This window comes from Chrysemys picta, chromosome 21 (assembly GCF_011386835.1).
Source record: "Chrysemys picta bellii isolate R12L10 chromosome 21, ASM1138683v2, whole genome shotgun sequence".
Classification (NCBI taxonomy): domain Eukaryota; kingdom Metazoa; phylum Chordata; order Testudines; family Emydidae; genus Chrysemys; species Chrysemys picta.
In genome coordinates, this window is record NC_088811.1 from 16,542,593 (window position 1) to 16,556,528 (window position 13,936).

Genomic DNA, 13,936 nt, shown 5'->3' on the forward strand with positions numbered 1-13,936 from the left:
TCCAACACCATAGGAAGTTGATGTTTCCTTAAATCAGGCAGGAGTTGTCAGGACAAGCAGCCCCCAGTAATCTGCTACTGCAGACCCAGATCTGCCACCAATGACTCATTGCAATGTCAGAAATCATTTAGTCCCTGCCCCACTTCCAGGAGGCTGGAAAAGGAGTAGGTATCCCTGTTAAAGGGGTAACATTTGATCCTTGAACAAAAGGCGTTTTTCTGAAAGCAGAGACCTCTAGAGTGTTGTCCAAATCCCTTCCCATCAGGTTGCCAAAGAAACTCAGTCAGTCCTGCAAAGCACTTCACATATTTAATTTTTAAATTCCCCCTTATCACAAGACTATCATTGCATGTTACAATTCTCCACATTGGGAAGATTTAAGCGTTTGTATTGTCATTAAGGCAATGTACAGCGATCTTCAGATTAGCATTAGAATACAGCAGCTTGCACATGTAGCCTGGAGTAGCCTTTAGCCCCATGGCTATTTGGTGGTACAGTTGGGTGGAAAAAAAAAAGCAAACAGGCCCCTTAATTCCTGCTGTTACAACAGGAAGACAAGCGGCAATTAACATTTGCACTTGCCAGCCCCTGAAGAGGAGTTATGGAATAATTACTCTCTTTAGATGAGTGACCTTGAATACATCTTGCACCAATCTCATCTCTAGCCCTGAGAATCTGACAGTACAACAAGGAAGAGGGAAGACAGTGCTGTCAGTCAGTGACAGACCCATAGCCTCACATTAACATGGTTTTACCTCTGAACCTTGTGATGAGTCACTAGTGAGGGGTTTAGCACATTTTTACAGGTGATCACTGCATTAAGTTATATGTGATGGGACTGGTTTGCTTTAGACCTATCCAAACTAATCTTAAATAGGATATATTAAGCATACAGACAGCCCTTGGAAGAGCTAGGAACAGCTTTGGAAGGAATATTTCCATAAAGGAACACAGTCCATTGCCCAGCCACATTGGACACTTCCATTGTGCTACAGGATTCAGAAGCATTTCCTGTGAACAATGGATGGACCAGCCTCGTCGTATTCCTGCTTGCTGATCCACATCTGCTGGAAGGTGGAGAGAGAAGCCAGAATGGAGCCGCCAATCCAGACTGAGAATTTGCGCTCCACTGGGGCAATGATCTTGATCTTCATGGTGCTGGGGGCCAGGGCAGCGATTTCCTTCTGCATGCGGTCGGCGATGCCGCCATACATGGTGCTGCCGCCGGACAGCACCGTGTTGGCGTAGAGGTCCTTTCGGATATCGATGTCACACTTCATGACTGAGTTGAAGGTGCTCTCGTGAATGCCGCAAGACTCCATGCCCAGGAAAGAGGGCTGGAAGAGGGCCTCTGGGCACCTGAACCGCTCATTCCCAATGGTGATCACCTGCCCGTCAGGGAGCTCGTAACTTTTCTCCGAAGAGGCAGATGTAGCAGCTGCAGCCATCTCTTGCTCAAACTCCAAGGCAACGTAGCACAGCTTCTCCTTGATATCACGCACGATCTCCCTCTCGGCTGTGGTGGTGAAGCTGTAGCCCCGCTCGGTCAGGATCTTCATGAGGTAGTCGGTCAGGTCACGCCCGGCCAAGTCCAAGCGCAGGATGGCATGAGGCAGTGCGTAGCCTTCATAGATGGGCACAGCGTGGGTCACCCCATCACCAGAGTCCATCACGATGCCAGTGGTACGTCCAGAGGCATACAAGGCCAGTACAGCCTGGATGGCCACATACATGGTAGGGCAGTTGAAGGTCTCAAACATGATCTAGGAGAGAGAGAGAGAGAGAGAGGAGACATTTTTACCATACTGCAGGGATCAGCTGTCCACACTTGCAACCAAATGCCGATTCCTGAATCTGTAGCTAACCAGGGCTAGACCCAGACAACACCATGATTAGACTATTCTGGGCTCAAGCATCAAAACCCAGGTCTTCCCCTGTGAGCTAGAGGGACTTCTGCTGTGAACAGTATGCAGGTGTAATCTTGTAGCAGCACAAGAGACACCACACAGGCAGCCAGATACTATGCTGATGGGCAACTACAGCAGCTCAAAGACACCTTTGGCATGAAAGTTTGTCCAGAAGACTCAACTATGTTAAATTTTAGCTCCCCTCCACCTCACCAGTCCTCTTCTCCCCTCCCCTGTCCTTTTAGAAATTCAACTGGTAGAGGAAAAAAAAAGTGACAATTTCTGAAGTAGTGTGTTTCACTAGAGATAAGCTCTTGCAGAGTTCAAACAGACCTGATATGTTCGACATGTCTCATGAAGCAACAGAGGGTCCTGTGGCACCTTATAGGCTAACAGACGTATAGGAGCATAAGCTTTCATGGGTGAATACCACGAAAGCTTATGCTCCAATAAGTCTATAAGGTGCCACAGGACTGTTGCTTTTTACAGATCCAGACTAACACTGCTACACCTCTGATACAGGTCTCATGAAGTGCTGTTTGACTGGTTCCCTGGGAGACCTTAAAACCTGGACACTCCGCATCAGACAAAAATTGAGACAGCCAAGAGACTTTGAAGCAGAAGTTTTGTGGCAGGGCTGCCATAAAACATCAGGGAAGCAAGGGGTAGAGCACCAAAACTCATTTAATTCAGCTGTATGATATGCACAGCAGATCTACACAGTTGCAATACTGCACCTGGGTCATCTTCTCTCTGTTGGCCTTGGGGTTCAGGGGAGCTTCTGTCAGGAGGACAGGGTGCTCCTCTGGGGCAACACGGAGCTCGTTGTAGAAGGTGTGGTGCCACACTTTCTCCATGTCATCCCAGTTGGTGACAATGCCATGTTCAATAGGGTACTTCAGGGTCAGGATGCCTCTCTTGCTCTGGGCCTCATCACCAACATAACTGTCCTTCTGCCCCATCCCAACCATGACCCCTTGGTGCCTTGGGCGTCCGACGATGGATGGAAACACTGCACGAGGGGCGTCATCTCCAGCAAAGCCAGCTTTGCACATCCCAGAGCCATTATCAATGATGAGAGCAGCAATTTCTTCTTCGGCCATTTTGGTTTGTCTGAATAAGGAGATGGAGAAAGACCAAGCTTTTAGGTAAAAGGCAAGTCAACTTCTCCTGCTGAGGGAGCATCTCAGGGCATTGGAAGCTAGTAGTTGGTTTAAATATATGCATATCATACAGAGATACTTGGATAATGATTGACTGTAGGTTTGATTGTCTCATGAGGCACTTAAGGGTCCCAATCTAGAAAAAAAAACCCACACACCCCACAGACTAAGGGGAGACTTCAGAAGCTGGGACTGGGAATTTTTGGCAAGGACGTCATACCTACCAGTGTTTGACTGCTAAACACCTAAGCTCTTTCCAAGGCCTCTTTGGCCAGCTACAGGAGTAGTGACAAGCAAGATGTGGAGGTGAAGTGCCACTCCTCACCCTCCCTTCTTAAGGAAGGAAGGGCCTGTTGAATTAAAAGCCAAGTGTGAGATAAAGCTATTCTCTCCTCCAGCTAGCCTGGGCAGGTTGAGTTCATTCAGGACTGAATTATTTCTGTGGGCGTGTGTGTGTGGGGGGGGGGGGAAGGGTGTCTTGTAATTCATGCAGTTCAAAACCCCACATCCTTGAGTGTCTTGGGTTTTTAGCCTTGGAAGCTACCAATGTGGTGGGGACCATGTGTTGGCTTAGCCCTGGCCTTTTAACATCTGGCCAGTGAGAAAGGAATGATACGGCAGGAGCCACGTTTGGTTTTCTAGAGCTCAGCACAGAGACTCATGGGGGGGGGGGGGGAAGTGGAGTTTCTACTTTGAAGCCCAGATTTCATAAGGCAAGAGCTCCACACACACAGTGTGGGGCTCTTAGAAAGTCAGGCCCATGCGGTGACAAACTACATAGTCTGCAGCATGAGGTGCCAACATCCCATTTTGGCCCGAGTGTGACAAATGGGCTTTGCCAGCAAGAGGAGAGCAGGAAGCATTGCCCTGCAATGAGAAGACAAGTACGGTTCAACCTACAAATCCTTTGTTTTTGTAGAAAGGAGGAGAGGCGGCTACCGTGGAAAGCTAAGTGAGCCACACAGTCCGAATCCAACAGCATCGGAAGGGTTTATTTTCTCAGCTCTACACCAAACGATCAGGTCAATAGGCCAAGTACACAAGCCAGAGAAAACTTAGTTTTCAGTCAAACAAGCAGGTGGCTTCCTATCACCACCAGCTTTTTCATGCAGAAGGCTTTAGTTGTAGCCTGACCTTAAAAAGGTCTCCCTCCACCCAAGCCCACTCCTGAGTTTGCTGTAATGAATGGATTTCTATTTAGCCTTTTGTCCGAATTATTCTTCCTAACCATCTGTCCCAAAGCGGTCTCATGGTAGGTGACCAAACTGAGCTGCAATAACATTAGTGAGGAAGGGTGGGGTCTTTGTGCAAGACCCATGGATTCTGGAGATGGTGCCTTGGGCCTTTGAGGGCCATTCTATGTAGGGTCTGGATGCGAGAGCAAGTGTCTCACGCTCTCCACAAACAAGTGTGCAATGACGTATTGCAGGTCTTTCTTCCAACCCTAACACATTATGGTGGGGACATCAGGCTGACCAAGACTAGTCTGCTTATTGGAGTCCTGTCAATTCACTGATTTTTCCCCAGTTTGAGGAGGGGGAAGGGGGATGGCCTTCTCCCCAAAACACACCTCCTGAGAATTGTGTAAAGGAGACAAACATGTGAACACTTATCCAGAACTCCTCCCTCGAATGAGCTTTGGAAGACTAGCGTACTTCTTGGAGGTAGCTGGGCTGAAGTACTACAAGGCAAGGCATCAAATGAGTTACCTAGGTTCCTGCCAGTGGACATCATGCTGTTGATGCTAGACAATATAGAACTACTCCTACAGGAAGTCCTTGAAGCTATACACCTTTGCTTTTAGTTACCTAGTCCACAAGATTCCAGCTAAGTTTATGCTGAATTTACTGCCTTGTCCAGTTTATATTACACCAACTGGGTTATTGCACTGCAAACAAGCTGTAGATTTGTTCTTCCTGCTTCAGGGAGTTACCCAGTTCACGCCTTAAGGAATAGGCCAAATACTGAGTTAGCGATTTAATGCCAAATTCATTCCTAACCCAGAGACAGTTTTCAAGTCACAAGACTTATTGAAAGACCAGTCCTTGTTGTGTAGCCTGCCATTCTGCAGTGCTGGAATCCCAGCATCTAAGTTTCCCAATTAAACCAGATGTGGTTGATGCCAGATTAACAAACCAGAAGGAGAATGTGGTAATGTTTAGGTTCTTAGTTGCCCAATGATCTGAGATGGTCTCTTGACTCTGCCAAGGCAACCATGAAAGCTTTGCTATCCAGTATCTTCTACAGGCAAAGCCTTCAGACAATCTTGGCATCGCCACCTGTCTATTGGTTGTTCCATTCACACAAGCTAAGTGTTTGGAAGTATGAAGTTTATCAAATACCAAAATAAAAGATACATCTTCCATGCACTTGGATGTCAAATGCACTGGCTTTTCTTGATAACCTACTGAAGAGTATAGTGCTGGAGATGGCAGAGTGAACCAAGCAGGCTGCATTTGAGAGAGTAACTGAATATGCAACTCTAGCTGTGTTAGTTTCTAGTCTGATACTGCAGTTGTGTAGTTATCTAATAGATGCCATGTGCTCTCTCATTATGTCCTTAAGTACTTTGTAGGTAAAATGCAGAAATGTTTTTATTGGGGTTAGTGTGCAGTGTACTTTTTGGCCAGCATATGCGTCATCAGCATTTGCTTAAGGGGGTTATGGTAATACACTGGATGCTCCAGCTATAGCGTAGCCGGCAAGGCTACTGGTAGAAGTGTGCTATGAATGGCATTGTGACCATGGGTCCTGATGCTTGTACATAGGAGCAGCCTACATGGAAGAAATTTACTAGGTGGGACTTCTCCTGCTAGCCCTTCTCAGGAAGATGGTGTGCTGGAGTCACAAGCAGGTTTGGTGATCTGCAGAGGTGCTTGCTTAAGGCTGCTAGGTTAGGCACTTGCCCAAGAGCAAAGCCTGCACCAGGGCAAGATCAGTAACCTGGGATCAATAGATGGGGCAGCTACTGGTCAGGTCAGGAGCACAATCAGCAAGGAAGGAAGTGAGGAAGCTTTCACCAATTTCTACTCAGCCTGACCCTAGCTAGAACCCAAGAGCTGCCTGTCCATGGAGCAGTTAATATATCCCTCTTCCACATGGCAGGTGCATATTTTATACCATGGCTCTGCCAGGAGCAGATGGACTGAAACTGGGGAGCATGAATCCTATGTAGGATCTGACATGCTATTGCCAGCTTCCTAATGAACATCTGGGTTTGTTGTGTGTTGGGAAAGGGAAGTGTCGGGGAGAGGGATTTGCAGGGGAGACCAGGCCAATAGCAGGGACCAACAAAAAATTTGCTGGAAGCAAGGAAGGGAGTAATTAAAGTTCTACCTAACCTCACTGTACCTTGGAGGTATTTTAACATTACTCTCCCTGGCAGCAGGGGATTGATTGATCGCCCCTTGGCATGCCGAAGTCCTGATTAATGTAAAGCTAACCAGTCCCTCCAAACTCTGGGGAATTAATCACTTAAATGTGGAAATTACTCACTAAACCATTCATACACGCAATAAACCAAGCCATTAAAAATTAATCGCTTGACATCCCTGCCATGTAAACATAGCTAATAAGATTCTGATGGAGGGGATGGTGGGGGGAGGGAAGACTGCCAGCTGTCCAGACTGAGCCAGGAACACAGACAAGGCTACTGAAGAAAGCAGAGTCCAGGCAAGAGCCAACTAGGTGTCTGGGGGCAGATCGTCAGTCCTCATTTGAGCATTTTTGCAGACTCTGGGGCCATGCGCTCTCCTTTGGAAGGAGTTGTCAGTAGGGTCCCAAGGCAGCATATGCCATAACAAATGCCAAAATCTGCAAACAGATCTCCACTGCTATTGTGATCAATAGCCCCCCCTCCCCCCCCACCCCCCAAAACATACTTGTCACAATCCATGGGTCCTACACATGCCTCATCCAGTATACTACATGTCCCAACAACTGGGTCAGTGGAGCCAGGCAGACACTATGCTCCCAGATGAGCTCACCCAGAAGGAAGAACAGGAGTACTTGTGGCACCTTAGAGACTAACAAATTTATTAGAGCATAAGCTTTCGTGGACTACAGCCCACTTCTTTGGAGTGGGCTGTAGTCCACGAAAGCTTATGCTCTAATAAATTTGTTAGTCTCTAAGGTGCCACAAGTACTCCTGTTCTTTTTGCGGATACAGACTAACACGGCTGCTACTCTGAAACCTGTCACCCAGAAGGGTGACAAGACAAAAAGCCACCCTGTCACCCATGGGCAAACACTTCACAAAACAATCACTGTCTGACAGGTCAAAGGAGGGCAGCACAATGCCTTCAAGGGACTAATGTAGAGATCTTAAATTCATAACTGCTACATGTCAAAAAAGTCATGGACTCAAGACCCTGGATTATTGCCTATTACAATCTGTAACCCTCCTTCTGCCTATGACTGCAAAGGTGTTAACTGCCCACTTCACCTTGAATGGCCTCTTGCAATGTGTTCACTCCTTTGGCATAATCTATTCCACCTTGTATTAGCTTTGATGCAGAGTAGCTTTCCCAGACTTGATGGGCTTTATGCAAGTTCAAATGCTTGTCTGATGGAAGTTGGTCCAATAAGAGATTAACTCACTCACCTTGTCTCAGATGAAAAAGGTGACTGAAGTTGTGTTTAATTAGCAAAGTGGGGCAGGAAAAGCCAGCCTAGAGATATTTGAACAAGGCTGTGAAGATAAGCCCATCTCCTTCTGCAGTGGAGTTGTGAATTTGTGATTGCTTTGGAAGATGGACTGCATGACACTGAAAGATTAAATAAAATATTTAATAGTCTATGGTGCCTGTAGAACTATATTCCAAGGACCAGTATTTGCAGGGAGAAATTGGGGTTTGCAGGTTGATTACTTCCCCATTCTCTAGTGAGCCCTGGTTTTGTTGGCAGAAAGCCTCACCCCATTCAGTAGAGAGATGTGCAAATTTTGACCAAGCTATTTGGCAACAGCCAAAATTAATAGTTCTGCCAAATTGTTTTAAATCTGAACATTCAAGCTGTTTTGATATTTTGAAGTGACGGGGTTTTTTTTTTTGGTTTAACTTGAAGAAATGCTTGAAATCAAGACAAGAGGTTTTGATTCAAAACAAGGAAGTGATTTTTGGGTAACTGCCAGGGAGCTGAAAAATTTGGTATTCACACAGCTGTCCTCATGAGACTTTCATCCTGCCAGATCAGTCAGTCTGGGGAGACTGTTTGGAATACAGGGAACAGCAGATAGGAGGGTGCCTTCCCATACAGCTTTTTCCTAGTGTTTTGCACACACTAGAATTTGCAATATCAAAGTTAAAGCTAAACCTAAAAACTCCATGCCTGGTTGTGATAGCAACAGAAAACTAACACTGCCAATTATCTGAAATAAAGTATTCTAGTCATGGCCAGCTTTGCTTTCTGGTCAAGTGTTCTGACTGGAACTTGGAAATTCTATTTCCTGGGAAGTTTCATCAAGAGATTGTGGAAAACAGAACGCATTTGTCATACAGGCCTTTGCTAGAAGTTCTCACTGGGTCTACATTTTGATCACTGCAATGCAATAGCCACTGATCTCCTTGGGAGTTGCCATGGAGCCTTGAGGCTACATCTCCTCAATGAACCTTAAGGGGCTGGATTCAGGCAAGTGGAGCCCATCCTCAGAAAAAGGGCATCCAAGCCTTTACACCAAGGCCTGTACACAGACTCTTCTAGTTGTGAAGCAGGGTGAGAGCCTCATCTCAAAGCGGAGATGCTAAAAACAGTCCTGGCTACATGTACATTTGCCAAGTCAAAATGCATCTAGATGCTAGGTCACTAAAAGGATTCTAGTGTGGTCAATTTCTGGCATCATGGTCAGTGACCAAGCAGCTTGTATTACCTGGAATTTCTCCCTCAAACCATGAGGCCAAGGCTGACCAAAGGATGGCAGTGCGCTTTTTGGCACAGCAGTTAAGCAGCAGCTACGGTATATGTGCTGGGACAGGAAGCAAGACCCCAGCAGACATTCCAGGCTAGAGGCTTTCAGAGCATGAGAAAGAAGGATGACAAAGGTTAAATGGAGGGAGAGCAGTGCATCGGTCTGCCCCTGTTCACAAGTGTTCCAGCTGTGCAAGCAATAAGATCAACTCCACTGAACTGGCTTCAGTTCCAATGTGAAGACAGGGCTTTTTAAAATCCCTTTCCTCCCGTGATGCATCTGACACTAATCAGGGATCCAGCCCTGTGGGAATCAACAATGATTAATGATGTTAAATATAGCAGGAGATTGCCAGGGTAAAATTAGGCACCATGCATAAAACATCACAGCTCCTCGTTAGATAGTCAAATTAGACTCTAATAGTTTGATGTTCATCTATTCACACCGGCCCTGTAATTACAGATGGACTGGCTAACCCATTCCCTGTCGATGTATCTAGCTTTGATGCTTGTGCCCAGAGATGAAATCTTCCAGTCTTCAGTCTTAATTGGAACATGGCCCTCAATTTATTAGTGTTATTGCTATTAATGCAGTGTAGAACTTCAGTCAAGTTCTTAACAGTTTTACTCTACAAGCTGATCAGGAGGCCTGAAAGATACATGAGCATAGAGGAGCACCATGTAAGTGGAGGCTAATGTCATTAGACTGATTCTGTACTTTGTCTTAGATGCCACCACTGCCTGCTGGAGGACATCACTAGAATCACATGGGCGTTAGTGTCTCAACAGGGCTACAGCAATCTCCTTTGTAGCCAATAGGAGCCTTTTGGAGACTGCTTTGAAGTGGGTGGCTCAGTCTGGAGTCACTTCACAATACACAGCCAAGCACTGAGTCACAGGGAGTCCAGCCTACCAGGGAGAGATTGAACTAAGTGTGTTAACACCTTATGATCCAGCAACATTTCATTGAGTGGAAGATGCTGGTTGGTAGAGGGCTGTGGAGGTAGCTGGATCTATACTGCCTACTGGCCCCACCCCAGCTTTGAATCCAGCCTGTGGGTGCCATTTGGCAGTGGTGATGCACCCAAATCTTGGGTGGTTTGCCAAGTGTCCTTCAACAGAGAGTCCACCCCACCTGCAGAGCGCAAGTGTGTGTGTGTGTGTGTGGGGGGGGGGGGGGGTCTCTCCCTAGAGGAACCAGGATGCATTCCAGCCATAAGCACTGGCTACACCAGTGTGTATGAACAGCAACGAGATTAAGTCACACTGCTTTGAGACTGCAGGTCACTCATTTTGGAACTGAAGCCCACTGTGGCTACAGCTTCTGGAAGCTCCAGCTACACTACCCGAGATGAACTAGCCACTGACCACATGGCAAGGACAGCCCTAGTCGTTCTCTTCCTCAAGGAGAGGAAGGCATAAGGTAGAGTAGTTGCAAGGTTGTGTGGCCTCACTCCAGAAGAGGTCTTGCAAACCCTTACTACATCAATAACTGGGTCGAGTGACTAGTCTCATGACTAGCCAGGGTCCAGGTCTGTACTTTAGAGAGTGACGAAAGCATTCTTCAAAGGATGGCACCATCTTTAGAGACCGCCAAGTTCCTGGAGACCTGGTAGCAAGAGCATCAGTGCAGGGTTCCAGGTGATTATTCAGTTCTGAGCCTTGCTCCTAGAGATATTTGCCTGTTTGGCTAGGGTAGCCCTATCTGCATGCCAGGCATTTTATTTATTTTTTTAAAGCTATCACTGCCTTTGCTTGGGACACAGTTAGCTTCTCTCTGCCTGTCAGTTTGCTACCAATTGACTCAGACACCCATCTCATTTTAATAAGCCAGCCAGAGTCCAGGCCTTTGCTTAAGTCATGTTTTGACTGCTGAAGTTTAAAGCAGATAATCTGACCAGGTTATGAACTTGGAGCCTCACTACGGTTTTTATGCAAAGCCATCTTCCTCTCTGGAAGGACCCCCTCAGTCCAATTACCCTTCTACACACTAATTGGAAGCAAAGGAGATTTGGAGGGAGGAGAGGGGGGGAGAGAGAGAGAGAGAGAGAGATTAAGCAAGAACACAAAGCCAGCAAACTGCAGAGAACGGGGGAAAAGAAACAGTCAAAAATATAACCAGTTCCTCAAACACACCATTGAAAAGACAAATCTCAGTATAATTAATCTCATTATCTAGAAAAAAAGAGACATGGGAATGGTTTCAGTTCTTGAAAGGGCTGTCAAAATTCAGATACAGAAGGATAATCCTTTGTGAAAGGCAGAGCTTGGATAGCCACCAGAATTCAAGAGACAGTTTATGGAAGATCAGAGGATAGCAGTGGAATAGATACAGGAAGCCAGCCCACAGGGACCAATTTAACAAGGGTCTTACTTCACTGCATCTTTCCTAAGGCAGTCCAAAAATAGCCCAGAAAAGCTTACTGCGCTGTGCCTGTCATTAAATCCCACCAACCTTTACACCCCACCGCTAAGGAAACAGTTCACTCCATTTTTTAAAAAAACACACCTTCCTGCAGGAGATTCTTGTCAATCTTTAGGGCCCTCTAGGAAGTCCAAAGGAGACACAGATGGTCACCCTGGCTTTGATGGCCAAGGCAATCACGAGTGAGCATGGGGGAGGGGAAAACACCAGCACATAAGAATGGTCTGATGCAATATGGCCAATGGTCCTTCTAGCCCAGTATCCTGTCTTCAGTGACTGGTGCCAAGTGCTTCAGAGGGAATGAACAGAACAGGGCAAGTGATCCATCCCCTACCAGAAGGTAGGACTGGATAACAGAGGTTAGGGACACCCAGAGCATATGGTTGACCATTTTGGCTTATAGCCATTGAGGAACCTATCCTCCAGGTAATTTTCTTTTGAGCCCCCATTATATAGTTTTGGCCTTCACAACATCCCTTGGCAAGGAGTTCCACAGGTTGACTGCATTGTGTGAAGAGGTACATTCTTTTGTTGCTTTAGACCTAATGTCTATTAATTTCATTGGCTGACTCCTAGTTTTTAGTATGAGAAGGAGTAAATAATGTGTCTAGTCTTTCCCTACACCATTCATGGTTTTATGGACCTCTCATATCCCAGTCACATTCTGGGATGCAATCCTGACCACTGGGGGTGGGTCACCCCTGACATCTGGGTGCCTCAATTGTTTGTTGTAGCTTCCAACCTGTGTTGCTCACCAAGAGCCTGCATGTCACACCTTGGTTTTCTGACCTGCCACAGCCCTGGTCTAGCAACTCTGATTCCAGCAGCAACACACCTGTCATACCCTGGTCTCCACCAGCTTGGTTACTACTCGCAGGGTGATCAGACATGTGTTCAATATCAGTCCAGGAGAGGGCTAGGCAGTGCAGAAAGTCAGTTGCCCTGTTGAGGGGCAATATTCAACAGTTGGCTACTTGAATTGGGGTTACCAAACAGTTGTGTTTAAACATATCACTGGGTTGGTTTATATTAAAAATAAACCAAGTACAAGGAGATTAGGTTTTAAATGGAGTACAAGGTATTAGAAGTGGTTACAAGAAAAATAAAGTGCTTCTTAGTAGCAAACACAACAAGGCAGAAATCCTCACCACATGTTCAACAAGAGGGCTGACCAAGTTCACAGGTCAGGATCTCCCCTCCCCCCACCAAAGTCAAAAGGCTGCTTCCTGTCTTAGACTGAGCCTGGGGTGTATTGCCCCTCACTTTTACAGTCCACTCACCCTTTGAAAGGTATTTTGGGGGTTAGCCCTAGATAAAGTTCATTCCAGCTGCAAGAGCAGCATGAAATCAGGTCTCTGAAACCAGCTGTTTGCTAAACTGCAGGTTCATCTGTTCCTGCCCCCTTTATTGGGCATTCTTTGGCACTTGACAGGTCATTACAATCAACTTTGAGGACACCTGGTTGGAGGCATCAGCTTGTCCTTTGTCTTTGAGGAAGAAGTTTACCCCCTCCCCAGACTCCTCTGGTAAACACATTGATAAATGCAAGCCAAAATTATGACAATTCTGAAGACATTTCTCATCACCTTTTATAAACAGATTGGTCCCACCAGTCTTTAATCTCTCTTCACATGGAAGCTGTTCTAAACCACTGATTGTTGTCCTTCTCTAACTTTTTTTAAGTTGGAAGAGTGAAGCAACCAGAACAGCACACAATATTCAAGGTGTGGGCATACCTTGGATTTATATAGTGGTATTATGCTATTTTACATCCATCCTTTTCCCAATGGTTCCCTAAGTTAGCCTAACCAACAGCCCTTGCCCAAAGGGGCAGAGGGGGGAGATCTTTGGGCTGAGTGTTTTACTGTTGTAAAAAACTTAAATTGCTGGGTTCCACCACTAAACAAGCAGAATCTAGCCTGGTGTGTAGATCCACTGAGGGGAAGGAGGAAATTAATGGGAATTCTGATTACTTTGGGTCACACCCACCATAGGAGCCTTTTCATTCTGTAGGCCACCAGAATTATAGTGAAAACATACAGACAGAGGAAAGTTTTAGTCTTGTCCATAGACTAAGGGCAGGTCTACACTAAAGAGTTATACTGAGCAATGTAACTCCTGAGACAGAGTTAAGCCAACCTACCCCCAGTGTCTATAGCACTAGATCAGCAGAAGACTTTCCTTGCCAGCCTACCTGCAGAGGTGGATTAACAATACCGATGGGAGACCCCTTGCAACGCTGTAGTGAGTGTCTACAGTGGAGCAGCTGCAGCAAGGATGCTGTAGTGCTGAAAGTGTAGACAAGGCTTGGATATCTGTAGAACGACTGCTGCAAGACTTTGGATTTGCAGGTTGCACACAGAAGCCTGGCTGTCCCAAGACACAGAAGCTCAGCCTTCCTGCCACAAACTTCCAAGTCCTTTGTTTTTACAGGCCTCCTACCCCCTAGTTCAGAGGGAGAACATCTCTGGAATCCTGCAGTTCAGACTGTTCCTGTGTAAATCATAGGGTCACTTGCATCTCCTTTGCACAGGTAA

General features: G+C 46.3%; 1 protein-coding gene across 2 annotated transcripts in view; it reads right to left on the bottom strand.

Moving 5' to 3' along the window:
- Positions 1 to 234: 234 nt before the first annotated feature.
- Positions 235 to 13,936, bottom strand: part of ACTL8 (actin like 8) — a 33,795-nt gene continuing 20,093 nt past the window's right edge. Inside the window, exons 2-3 of one of the 2 annotated variants that reach the window (XM_024111251.3) lie at positions 2,645 to 3,020; positions 265 to 1,763 (exon numbers count right to left, since the gene is read on the bottom strand). In XM_024111251.3, the coding sequence (XP_023967019.2) occupies positions 999 to 1,763; positions 2,645 to 3,010 (1,131 nt within the window). In that variant the 5' untranslated portion in view covers positions 3,011 to 3,020 and the 3' untranslated portion in view covers positions 265 to 998. Of the gene's footprint in view, positions 1,764 to 2,644; positions 3,021 to 13,936 lie in introns of both variants that reach the window. The other variant, XM_065575011.1, reaches the window with a different exon arrangement.